Source organism: Pteronotus mesoamericanus, unplaced genomic scaffold, assembly GCF_021234165.1.
Source record: "Pteronotus mesoamericanus isolate MK-2021 breed Mesoamerican mustached bat unplaced genomic scaffold, CSHL_Meso_final contig_173, whole genome shotgun sequence".
Taxonomy (NCBI): domain Eukaryota; kingdom Metazoa; phylum Chordata; class Mammalia; order Chiroptera; family Mormoopidae; genus Pteronotus; species Pteronotus mesoamericanus.
Genome location: NW_026555072.1, coordinates 742,688 through 756,462, shown reverse-complemented (window position 1 = coordinate 756,462; position 13,775 = coordinate 742,688). Strand labels below are relative to the sequence as shown.

At 38.5% G+C, this 13,775-nt stretch overlaps 1 protein-coding gene across 1 annotated transcript in view; it reads right to left on the bottom strand.

The window, feature by feature from the left end:
• DGKK (diacylglycerol kinase kappa) overlaps positions 1 to 13,775 on the bottom strand; it is a 159,911-nt gene that overhangs the window by 99,746 nt on the left and 46,390 nt on the right. Inside the window, exons 4-6 of the mRNA XM_054566361.1 lie at positions 9,824 to 9,934; positions 3,472 to 3,552; positions 1,399 to 1,503 (exon numbers count right to left, since the gene is read on the bottom strand). Coding sequence (XP_054422336.1) covers positions 1,399 to 1,503; positions 3,472 to 3,552; positions 9,824 to 9,934 — 297 coding nt within the window. The remainder of the gene's footprint in view (positions 1 to 1,398; positions 1,504 to 3,471; positions 3,553 to 9,823; positions 9,935 to 13,775) is intronic.

Below are 13,775 nucleotides of genomic sequence, written 5' to 3'. Positions count from 1 at the left end.
GGAAATCACAACTTTTTGTGGCTACTTTTAATGCCATGCCATAAGTGGCTACACTGTAGGCAGGCAGGAGGGACAGGATGTACTTTTCCATAAGAAAAGGAAAAATAAAAAGAGGAATGAAATGTTGACTGCTAAGTCATACAAAGACCATCATCAGATTCTAAGCAAAGTACCTCTATTAAGCATATACTATGTGGACCTGGGAAATGTCTTAATCATATGTGGAGAGGTACCTAGCCCCAGTTCAGTGAACTTGTGATATACTCATAGCCATGATTAGCAGAATGTATAGTTATGAAACTATGTGGTCAAAAGCTTGAGAAATCCTAGGGGAGTGAAGACAGGTGGTTTTTCTCCATGGTACTAATTTTACTTCTAAAACCCATTATTACCAAGTCAAAGTCTATGCTGTTTTGTCCAAAATATCTACAACAATCCTCCACCTTTTGCTAGCTATTTAAGACATCAGTTTTTTCTAAGGGTGGAATCATTTTCTCCTTTATCTCCAAGATGTTCAAAGAAGAACTTTGCTTTAGGATGACCCATGTATTACTCCATTTCTAAACTTTGGTTCCAAGATTGTCCTCAGATTCATTTATTCATTAAAAAATATTTGTTGATCCTCTGCTATGAGCCAGACACTGCTCTAAGTAAATAAGTGGCAAAAATCCCTCCCCTCTTGAAAGTTACATAAATTTTAATTGTGGTAGGTCTGCAGAATAGTGGGCTGGAGGCATAGCCCAGAGTTTGAATGGTGGCACCACTTGTGGCAAGGAGCAGTGGCCAGAGGTTTGGTATTGCTATGAGAAGAAGAACCCTGCTAAGCTTTGAGGAGGACTGCTCCTTGCTCTTCTCTCTACATTTCTTTTGTGGTAGACAATAAACAGAGAGGTAACATTGCATAGTGGTTAAGGATATAGGCCTTGAAGTCATACAGCCTGTGTTCAAATGCTGGCTTTGCTACTGAGTAGTTATTTCATTTTCAAAGGAGAAGGTCTGCTTCCTTCTCCTTTGTGAGTCTCAGTTTTCTTAGCTGTTACTATAGTCATTGAGCAGATCCAAGTCAAGGCTGTTGATTTCAGCTTTGCTAACATACAAACATCTAAATTAGCTGCTCATATACATCTTGAGCACCTCATCCACTGGTCATATAGTGACATCTACATAACAAATTGAAGTGAACAGCGGTATCTAAACCACATACTTACCAATGTCTGAGTATAAGAGAATTACTCCTATTTATAAATTGTTTTAAATAGGTTTCCTAATAATTATAATTCCTGACCAGATGGTCTCTGTTTCCATGTTATTATTTCCCTGTTTGAAAGGTGGCTTAACTAATGAAGTCAATTTTGTGTTTATGCTTGAGAGTGTGGGGTTCTCTACTACTTCCTTTACCTTATGAATTTCTCCCTGTTGAACAGTTTTTATGACGTTAATCCATTCTTCCATGTCTTTCCGTTTGGGAGCAGCCAGGGTAAGTTTTCGTTGAGGTGTGATCACCTAAAGAAAAAGTCACATTATTAGCCGGTTCCCACTCTACAAATTTGCCCCTAAACAGAGCCTATGAATTCTCCAAGGACTTAGACAGTTCTACTAAGCATAACTGAAGCAACTTTTTAAATACAAGGCAGATGTTCCCAGAGTTACTTGTACCTCCCTAGATACCAACCTCCCAAAATAATAAAAATAGTAATAGATAACACTTTAATGACATTTACTATGTTCCAGGCACTGTTCTATTGTACTTTATGTATATTATTTATTTTAATCTTCATTACAACCCCATGATATAGGGATTTTTCCCACTTCAAAGTCAGAAAAACCAAGGCAAAAGGAATTAAATGACTTGCCCAGAGCCATGGAGCAGGTAAAAAGCTAAGCCGGAATTGAAATCCAGATTATTTGGTCCTAGAGCACACGTTTTTAAACATTAAGTCAGACGTTCATATATAACTCAAGTGAGGTTACCTAAAAATCCTATTCACTTACTACTGCTCTATCTACTTTGAAACAGTACAAGAGTATATGGTTCATCAGAGTGTGCCTCTTTCTGTTTGGGAAGAGAGTGAGAATGCAGTGAGAAATCTAAAAATCTAGTTTATTTCTTTCTTATGGTCAGGGACAACCTGATGAAAATTTTAATGTTGTCTTTTTCAATCTTGCTTGATGTAACAACCCAAGCAAGAATAAAAGAAGCCATGCTGAGGGTCTAGCAGAGGCAGACCATGGCCAGGATTTGATCTTTTCCCAGAGGGCAATGGGGAGCATGAATAGCAATAGCATCAGTCATTGTTTCAATGGCCCTACCTGCCTTTACCATTGACATCCAAAGTCTTGGAACTAGAGCTCACCATACCAGGAAGGAATTTGTTTTTCCTTTTGCATATAGCACAGCATGATTCTGTGATAGATGGTAAAAAGAGCTAGTGGGAATTGTGATACAACCACTTTTTTGGTCCAAACCCATTCTTGTATGGGGTTGATGAACAGTGTCTCTGTTTTAATTAGGCTAAGGGTCAACCTAGTCCTTGAGATTTCTCTGTAGAGTGAAGACAAAAACATTAGCCTTTATGCCCATTGGCCAAATGTTAAGCTTTTGGGGTGTGGGTCAACAGAACCCTCAGCTCTACTCTGGGTCAATATGATATAATGAGAAAAGTGAGAGTAGGGTCTCCTCTTCTACATGGCTGCTCTCCTTTCAAAGGAGAATAAAATGTGGACCTACCACAGAAGCAGGATATTTGGCTTATAGTTCTTTAGTCTACTAAGTATAACCCTCCTACTGTTTGACAAAGACCCCCAGTCTCCATAAGCTACCACTGAGGCTGGGAGAAGACAGTTCTGAGAGAAAGCATGTAGGAGAATTCCTCAACCAATGGACTTGCATTTTTCAGTGAGCTTTCTAGTCTGGATTCACTTGAATGATGAAAGCCTTGTGAAATTTCAGCAGTGCCAAGCCCTTGAATACTTTCCTAGAATATCTTCTGCTTTCTTTGAGGTACCCTTGTCAGGACTCTGAGCATAGGGTAGTTTTCACTTTGGATTTAGGCTCTTATCTGCTTCATCAAAGGAAAGAATGTCATGTACCTTGATTATCCTGATGTTTTCTACAACATATTAGCAGTCTCTTGAAAGACTCCCCATGATACCCTTCTAAATCATCTTCATCAGGAGGACAGAGTTTTGTAATAGTCACTCCCCCTACCCTGAAATCAGCTCAGCTTTATAACAGGCTGGTAATAGGGAACAGGGCCATTAGTTTTTTCTCCATATGGTGGGTTGGTAAAAATGTTTACATGAACAACCTTCAGCATTCATTTGCAATACTACTCTAAGCAGATTTCCAAAGACATTTGGGATCAAAGGAAACTTGGGAAAAGTGAACTCCAAACAGGAAACAAGAGTATAAACCCCTCTTCTCAGCTAGCTCCCATCCCCGCCCATTAAATCATTCTCAACCTTACTTACACAAAAACTGTGGCAAAAATTTCTACAGCTAGTTTCTGCTAAGGTGACCTGAGACAGATCAATCGTTTCAAAGCGTGCAAACTGGAAAGATATAAGAGGGAGAGGGGAAAAAAATCTGGTTAATGAGGCAAACACACACTAAGAAGTAAATACACACACACACACACTAATAGGCATTTTTGGCAGTCATGATGTAATCATTGCTTTGGCTTGAGTGCTGAGATTTATTTAGCATCATGATTTCTGTTGATATAACATGTGGCAAACAAAAAGCAAACCAAACTAAACCAAAACACAACTGTTCCCAAACCTTTGATGAGGATTTATAGAAAAGCTTGGGTAATTCAGAATTATTCAAAACTAAAGGCTGATGTTGGAGAAGATAACGTGATGTGGTGTAGCCAGGGGCCAAGTGGAGCAGGTAGGAGTTATTAGCTCCAATTTTATCAGCTGACAGCTTTTGACTATGTTGCTAGTCCCATCTAGTTTTAGGCCTTTGTCTTGTTACATACTGGCTATGGTGGATAACATCCAGCCAGCAGCAGGAAATCAGTACTGTGGATACAGACAGGACTGGTTTCAATGGTATACAACTGTGCACTCATATAGGTCTTCATGTTCAGACCGGCCACACACTTGGTTTAATGCTTTGCTGTTGTAGTTTTGAAATTCTTAATAAGTTTATCATTAAATTTATGTTTTATACATAAAGTCTAGTGGGACAATAGGTCATGAACATGAGCAGAGGAGATATGCACAATATGCATGTTCACTCCATATATTGTCACTCCATTTGCATTCTGATACCTATGAGCATAGAATTCTAGTGGACCCATGATGTTTGGGAGTTCAGTGAGGCTCAAATCAAGTATAAGGTAAGCATGTTACATCTATGACTGTGTAAGTAAGGCAGCGGACAGCCCTAAGAGGCCACACTTCCTGCTGGAACTAGAACTTGCTTCAAACACAGCAATGGTGTTCTAAGAAATATGAACAACCAAGGAACCCTATTGTATTCTTTCTTACTCATGTTACTTCCCTGTATTAGCCAATCATTTATGATGAAAATGATAACATTGAAGAAAGGGGAAAGATAGGAAAATCCATAACTTCTTTTCATTTTAGTCAGAATGTTGGTACACTGTGTATATACCAAGATGTGAAATAAAAATGGTTAAGCTAGTCTTGTGAAATTTTGTGTAATGATAAGTACAGAAGTTTCTGCAAGACTAAAGAAAACATCAGCAAAATGAAAAGGGAACCAACAGTATGGGAAAATATATTTGCCAATCATACATTGAACAGGGGATTGATCTCCAAAATATATAAAGAATTCACACAACTCCATTCCAGGAAGACAAACAATCCAATTTAAAAATGGGCAAAGGACCTGAACAGACACTTATCCAAAGAGGACATACATAGGGCCCAGATACATATGAAAAGATGCTGAGCATCACTAGCCATCAGAGAAATGCAAATTAAAACCACAGTGAGATATCACTTCACAACGGTCAGAATGGCCATCATGAACAAATCAACAAACAATGGGTGCCCGTGAGGTTGTGGAGAAAAGGGAACCCCGGTACACTGTTGGTGGGAATGCAGACTGGTGTAGCCATTGTGGAAAACAGTATGGAATTTCCTCAAAAAACCAGAAATGGAACTTCCATTTGACCCAGTGATTCCACTGTTGGGATTATACCCTAAGAATCCCAAAATGCCAATTCAAAAGAACCTATGCCCCTCAGTGTTCACAGCAGCACAATTTACAATAGCTAAGTGCTGGAAGCAACCTAAGTGCCCATCAATAAGTGAGAGGATCAAAAAACTATGGTACAGAGGAATCAAGATGGCGGAGGAGTTAGTGGAAGTCACACTGACCTCCTCACAGGACCAACCTAGACTTAAAACTAAATTATGGAGAAATCATCTGGAACAAACAACTGAACAATTGTGAGAGAGGAGCCTTATAACCTCGGACAGACAGAAGAATCAAGGATCAGCTTTAGCACAACCTAACTGGTAAGGAGAGTGGAAGGGACTTGAGAAGGCAGGCAGGGCGCCCACAGTGGCAGCACCAGAAGGATAATGAAATGGCCAGTTATATCCCCCTGAGATGACAAGGCCTAAACTGTAAGTGGGGATCTCCAACCTATAGCTCCAGAGCCCAAAAAGTACACAAATAATGGCCAGCTGTGAAAAGTGGCAGGTCTGCGCTCTGTGAAAGACAAGTGACTGGAGGTGCAAAGAGATGTTTAAAGGGCCGACACTTAAATTTTTATTAGCAGACACTTACCCTGGTCTCCAGCAAAGGCAGGGGTAGAGTGGGGTGGAGACACCTGAGGAGAGATTGGGGAAGGAGGCTTTGGCGAGAAAACTGAGAAAATAGCCATGGGATTTGGACTCATCCCTTATATGGCAGCAGCCATATTGCTTGGACAGACCACTCCCCTGAGTGGAAACAGTGTGAGAGGAAAGAACAGTCCTGCCACCAGGAGGAACTTGGCCCTGGCCTGGTAGTGCTAATGCCTGACTACTGAGCACAGAGTGGCATCCATAGATAGTAGATCCTTGGCTAAAGTGGGCGCAGAGTGGTCTAGAGACACTTGAGGAGAGACTGGAGACAGAGGCTTTGGGGAGAGAACAGAGAAAGTAGCTGGTGGGATCCTAGTGCTGATTCCTTCTCCATACAGCAGCAACCATCTGGCTCAGGCAGGCGACCCCCTTGAGCAGCAGCACTGTGAGAGGACTCAATAACTTTGCCCTAAGGAGAGGTTCTGCCGTCTCTAAGCCAACCTGCTGAGTGCAGAGTAACTAGATTAACAAATGAAGGAAAGAGCCACAGAAAGTAGATTCATGGAAGTCTCGAAAAGACTGCCTAAGGGCAGACAGGGTCAATATCTCAAATCATCAGAGGTAGATCCAGAAAGAAAAAACAGCAGTCTCCTCCCAGAGAAGTTCACATCACAAAATCAGGAAATCAAGACAGATCAATTTAAGAAGAAGAAATAAAGAAGAGTCTCACAAATAATGGGAAGACAAAGAAACACCCCCCAGTTGAAGGGAAAGGAAGAATCTGCAGAAAGAGAACTAAATGAAATAGAAGCAAGTAACCCATCAGATATTGAGCTTAAAACAACGGTTCTAAGGAAGCTCATTGAGCTCAATGAGCTCAGAGAGAATTACCAAAAACTACAGGGAAAGTACAAGGAACTTATTGCAAACAATATCACCATGAAAAATGTCATAGAAACTATCAATAAGAGACAAGAGGAAATGAAGAATACAATTTCTGAATTGAAGAGCACAGTAGAAGGAATCAAAAGCAGGCTGGATGAAGCAGAGGATCGATTCAGCAAGCTGGAGGACAAGGTAGAAAAAAGCTCCCAGAAAGAGCAAGAAAATGAAAATAGACTCAAAAAGAATGAAGAGGCATTTAGGGAAATGCAGGACAACCTGAAATGTAATATCTGTATAATAGGGATACCAGAAGGAAAAGAAGAGGAGGAAAGGATAAAGAACCTGTTTGAAAAAGTAATGATGGAAAACTTCCCTAATTGGATGAGAGAAAGTCACACAAGTCAAGGAAGCACAGAGGGTCCCATTCAAGAAGAACCCACTGAGGCCCACTTCAAGACACATCTTAATTACAATGGAAAATGTCAAAGACAAAGAGAGAATCTTAGAGGCATCAAGGGATAAACAGGTAGTAACATACAAGGGAGCCCGATACAGCCAGTAGCTGAATAGAAACAGAAACACTACAAGTCAGAAAGGAATGGCAAGAAATATTCCAAGTCATGAAAAGCAAAGGCCTGCAACCAAGACTGCTCTACCCAGCAAGGCTCTCAATTAAAATGGAAGGTGAGATAAGAGTTTCCCTGACAAAAGAAGGCTGAAAGAGTACACCTCCACCAAACCACCACTGCAAAATATGCTAAAGGGACTGCTTTAAGAATGAAGAAAAAGAGTCTATGACTACCCAGTTCCTTTCATAGTCACCAGTATTTGATATTACCAGTATTTTTAATACTTAATCTGATTGTGATGATGATGTGTTATTTTAATTGTTACTTTATTATTTTTTGAAACTACACTTGTTTTTGTATATTTCTTGCCTATTTCTATTATTTTTAAAAAGCTTTAAATGACTTTTAGGCATTCTTTATCCATTTTTTGACTAAATATTTGTAGAATTTTTTTTCATAAAAAAACCCCTATACCCTAAGAATCCCAAAATGCCAATACAAAAGAACCTATGCACCCCAATGTTCATAGCAGCACAACTGACAATAGCCAAGTGTTGGAAACAACCTAAATGCCCATCAGGAGATGTTTGGATCAAAAAGTCATGGTACATATACACAATGGAATACTACACAGTAGAAAGAAAAAAAGAACTACTAAACTTTGCCACAGCATGGATGGAACTGGAGAGCATTATGCTAAGCCAAATAAGCCAGGGGGTGAAACACAAATACCATAGGATCTCACCTATAAGTGGAACCTAACCAACAATACAAAGATGCAAGGAAAATGAGACCAGGAAAAGAAATCAACAGAGACAAGAGGGAAGGAGGGAGGGGGAGCGGGGAAAAGGAAGGGAAGGGGCAAGTCAAGGAACATATAGCAAGGACTCATGGACAAAACCAAAGGGGAAGAGCTGAGGGAGGGAAGGAGGTAGTGGGCAAGGGAAAGTGGTGGGGGATAGGCCGAGACAAATGTATTTGAAAAAATAAATCAAAATAAAATAAAAAAAAAGACCCTATTAATCCTTTTTAAAATGCATTGCAATTACTTTTGTATTCTATTACTTGTCCTTTAACTTTATATATATATGTGTATTTATATAAAGTCTTATATATATATAAAGTCATATATGTAGTCTTTAATGTTTAATATAGTCATATTGTCAATATTTTACTTTATAGCTTTTGGTTTGAATATTTTACTTTAGAGTAATAAAAATATTATTTTGTATTTTCTCCTGAAACTCCTTAGATTTTACATATTGATTTTTAACACATCTGAATATTTTTTGTATAGTGTGTGAAAAAGAGCTGTGTATTTGTTTTATTTCAAGTAATAGTGGTCCATGCACCTTATCTGTGGAATAAGCGTTATTTTCCCCATTGATTTGAAATATCAATTTAATAATATATTACATTGTTAGAAATATGTTTGTTTCTAGAATGCTTATTTTATTTCATTGATCTACTTCATTATTTCTGTGCTGGTGTCATGTTGTTTTAATTGCTGAGACTTTATAATGGATTTAAATTTTTTAATATTTTATAATGGATTTTTACATTAAAAAAATAAATATAATCAATATGCATTTGAAAAAAAAGAAGGAAAGAACTACCTTTTGTGGCTACATGGATGGAACTGGAGAATATTATGCTAAATGAAATAAGCCAGTCAGTGAAAGACAAATACTGTATGATCTCAGCTAATCAACAAAACAAACAAGCAAGGAAAATATAACCAGCAACATTGAAAGAAAAAACAAACTGACAGTAATGAGAGGGGAGGAGGGAGGGGCATAACAGGGAAAAGAAGAGGGAAAGGTCAAATCAAGGAACATGTATAAAGGACCCATGGACAAAGCCGAAGTGGGGAAGGATTGAGGGTGGGAGGTAGGGATGGGTGGGGCAGGGGAAAGTGGTGGCAGGAAAATGGAGACATAAATATTTGAATAAAATAAATTAAGGAAAAAAAGAACAGTATGTGTGTGTGTGTGTGTGTGTGTGTGTGTGTGTGTGTGTGTGTGTGAGAGAGAGAGAGAGAGAGAGAGAGAGAGAGCTACCAGGTGCAAATTATTTAATTTTGGTGGTTCCTCATGAGCTAAATGCTTTTCTATTTTCTTTGAACACTGGCATTGTAAAATATACAGGTGGTTGGCAAAATGGCTAATAATATAAAATTTTATTTTTTTCTTAGAATGATATTTAATAACAAATAAAAGATGCTCTGACAAATCTTTACTGGCATTTGTGATTGTGTTTTAAATAAGAGACTGACATTTATATTTTGTACTGAGCCCTACAAATTATGTAGTTGGTTCTGGGTGTGGAAGCTAATTGAGGAACCTATGAAAGGGAAGAGAAGTTTGAAAGGGAAGGGAGAGAAGAGTATCCCTCATTTGCCCAAAAGGCCAACTTAAAGCAAGACTGGGTTTCAACTTCTGCCTTAATGTTTGCCAAATGTCTTTGCCTGTCAGCCCATCTCTTCACAAAACATTTTCTGGCACCCACACACTAATTCAATTGACAAGATTTTTTATATATTTATAATATACATATATAAATATATATTTATTGGCTATATCTCCTATATATTCTCTTACCGCAGGATGGTGTGCAAAGCAAAGTCTTTGTCCTTGAACCAGAAAATATCTAAGCTTCCATCTCTTGAAAGAGTTACAGCTCTTCAGCAGAGGTCCTTCCTTCAGTATTTTCTGAAAGATAGAAGCATAATATTGAGTAATTAGATCAATTTGCAAGACCATATCACTTTTCCTCTCAGTTGAGAAGATAGGTATCTGGAAGGCTCTGTCTTTTGTCATATATCTGAGAAATGGTCTGAGAGCCAGGAAAGAACTCAGTGAAGTTTGTTCATACAGAAAAGTGCTTTGGTTACTTTTGAATAACACATTCAGGATGCTATATAGGCTATAAGTTTCTTAGGATACATTGCCTAAGAACTGTGAAGAACATCTCCATTGGTAGTAGGGGATAAGGAGGAGGGACATTAAGACATGACTACGAGAACAACATGCCTAAGAAGGAACAAGTGGTAGGGGAAGAGACTACTTAAATAAAGGCAGATCTCCTGGATGTCTCCAGGTTGTAGCTCTACATAGGGCCTTCCTGTCAGCTCTTTTAGTGTTCCTTTTAGACTATTAAGTTGGATCACATCCCTTCCCTGCTCACAAACCTCCAATAGCTTCCAAACATTTTTAGAACCAAATCCAAAGTCTTTACCATGACCTTCAAGGGATTCATGGTCTGGTGATAAAGCAAAATGTCACCAAAAAGGAACTCTCTTCTGATTATGTTTACCTATATCATAGTCTGACCACTGATTTATCAGTTACTTGTTGAACAGACTGACTCTAACCCAGCATAGAGTCTACCTACCATTTTTACCATGGGGCAAGTTTTCAGTTATGTTTATAGATACAAACCAACATGCAAGACTGCTATTTGGGAACAGTACTCATACCCACCAAACTGGAACCAAATCTATGCTGAATGGACAAATTCACCAAATTAAGGTTGTATAATGAATTCCATCTATCACGTAAATTAAAATTCACCATTGAGTGGTTGTGGAAGTGTTCTGTTTGGTCCACCTAGTGTTTTTCATAGATTTTAATTAGTTGATATTATTTAAAAGAATATTTCATATTAAAATTAAAGTTTCCCACTTCTTTAAAATAATCAGAATCTCTGGTAAGAGTACACCTATATTCTCACACATCAACAATCTGCTGGATTGGAGTAGCAGCTGCTCTCTTCAGATGGAGCAGCTGACTCCACTAGGCATTTGAGTTTGGGACCCTGATCTAAACAATTCTTTGCTACTCCTATTCTCCCAACTATATATGCATTTATTATTCTCTGTTCAGTTCTCTAATCAGTAAGATATTACTAATGGACAGAACCTCTGTATGTCAATTGAAAAGTCATTTCATGAGCAATTCATGTTTGCCTGAGTCCCCTTGACAACGTATGGGAATGTCAAGATGCTGTACCATCCTTGAGATGCTTACACAAGAATGATGCCAAAGAGTCAAGACAGAAAACAATGAAATCTTGTAGGAAGAGGGTAGATGGCAGGAAGAGTGAGAAATTACATTTAAATTTTTGAAAATATGTCTGGTGGTCTATGATGTACACTCTCAATGCTGGTATTTGTTTTTTTCTATCCTAACCTTCTCTTTATTTATTCTTCTATACTGTCTTGATGAAACCTAAGCAGTCATAAATACCTCTTTCAAAATTTTAACTGCTCCTACTTTGTACAACTGGAGCCACACACATTATTTCTGCCTTTTCCCCAAGTTATTCTACTATGTTAATTTTTAAATGCTCTTCTACTGCTCTTATTCCATCATATATAGTGTCCAATGTAATAGCTTACTTTACAATTTTTGGCTGGCTATTTTTCCCTTCCTTCCATTTTCAGTTTAAAGCCTCCCTCAACTTCAATGGCTTTCTCTTACCCTTGCTGCCATACCCAGCTCTCTTCCCTTCCTTTTCCTTTTGGGGACAAGATGATGGAGTGAGTTGGTACTGAGAAAATGAGGGGGAGCATTCGTTTCTCCAGAAGATTTCTAGAACCCTGGACCTTCTAGTTACTTCAGAAAATTCCCAAGCACTGGTGATTTGAAATACTGAAAAAAGTAAAAATCAGCCCCTTCTTTCCAGCTTCTTCCTTCCACCAACCCTTACTAACGGTCGTTCTTTAATTCACCTTCTTGGTACTTAAGAAATGTCCTTTTTTCTTCCCTTACTTGTTCCCTAATAACTAGTGACATTTGTTATTTATTCAAGGACACAGAAAAAATTTAATTAATTTATTAATATGAGGACATAGCAAATCATCAAAACTTCATTTCTTATTCCATGAACCCAGCATTTGTCAAGTCAAGAAAAGACTTTGTGATGTATTTATCACTGGATAGAGTGCTTCATTTATATTTCCTGAACTTCTACTATGAACCCCATTTTTTGGTAGACCATTTGAGACAGCTAAATAAGTTGCAGGCACATTGCCTGTCTGAAAGGTGTGGATAGTGGGAGTGGAAGGGGAGGGAACAATAATCCATGTAGACAAACACAAAGTCATGTGAGCTCAGTACCATTTGAAAGAGACTTGGGGCTTCATGTTCATTGCCCTAAATGTTTACTTTCTGGTTCAAATTAGGGATTCCATCAGAAGAGTGGCTATATACACATATACCTTGTCATTGCACACACCAGCCAAATCACAATTATCTCCTCTCTGTGCTATATTAAAATGGTCATTTCGAATGCACTAGCTTTGAGCAGGGCCGTCTACTCAATGCTGGTTGATAACAGAAGAGACAAAAAGACTTAGTAGGAAAACTGGGAAGGTTAAACCCAGTTGCCATGAAGTTTTAGGTGATTGTTATTGAATGCTGACAAGTGTTACTAGCTCATTCCATTTTTAAAGAGAAATTGGCAATCCAGGCTAAAATTTGTGTGGAATTTTATAATATTGAAATGTTAACAACTAACTGAATTTTTAATAAAAACTTGTGAGGCCCAAAGAAAACATGTGTTCAGGCCAAAGTCAATCCATAGGCAACCAGTTTGCAATTCCTAAATTATAGCTACTATCACTTCCTCTAGAGGACAAAGTGAGTGAGTGGTGGGTATTCCTGGCATCAGAGCAGGTTTCAGTGTATGAGTTTAGAGTTTGTGTGTGAGGAACCTGTACATATGAGATATATATTACTAAATTGGGAGCATGTAAGTGTTGATGTAATTTATGTATAGTAGGGAAAAAAGGTTAGAAGGCCATACAATAGTTTCTTAACTTCTAAACACGGGCTCTACATCATTCACTCCGAACTTCAACAAATAGCCAGACCTGAATTGGGAGAAGGTAAATTCTTGTAGTTTCATGCCTTTAAACTCTGTCCCCTTTTGGGAGAAATGTACTAATCCAATAATTGTTTCTAAATAAACCCTTGTGCAAGCACGAGCTAAGAATCAATCAATGGGCCAATAAAATATGTGCATGCAAATAAATCAACATTTACCTGCTTGGGGCCACTAAACTTAATAAGGACATAAGATAAAAATTGGAAGACTCATACAAACAAGCATGTCCTGCAAAGGCAGGCATTGGAAGGAAAGCCCTTCCCATCCCATAAGAGGATTTGCACAGTGCTTCCCGGTTCTTGGTCTCTTGTGGATAACATCATCTCATTGTCCCCTCGCCACAACCATGTGGAGTATTACCTCTAATTTTCAGCTGGTAAATCTGATGCTTTGGCATCACTTGAGGATTCACAATTACAGAATGCTGGTGGGCTCTGTGCTCTTTCGACTACTCTATTCATGACAAGAAAATTGGGTGTGCCCGATTAATTAATATGTACGCAACAGAGTGAACACACCATTCCCTCCCAATCTTTGTTTTAAAAGAAAAGACAGTAGATTGCTAAGAATTAAAAGGTCTTCTGCGAACAGCTCTGATTACAGAGCCATGCCCCACTGTCAGAAAGTAGAGCATTCCTATGAAGTTGCTGGTAAGCTGAAATG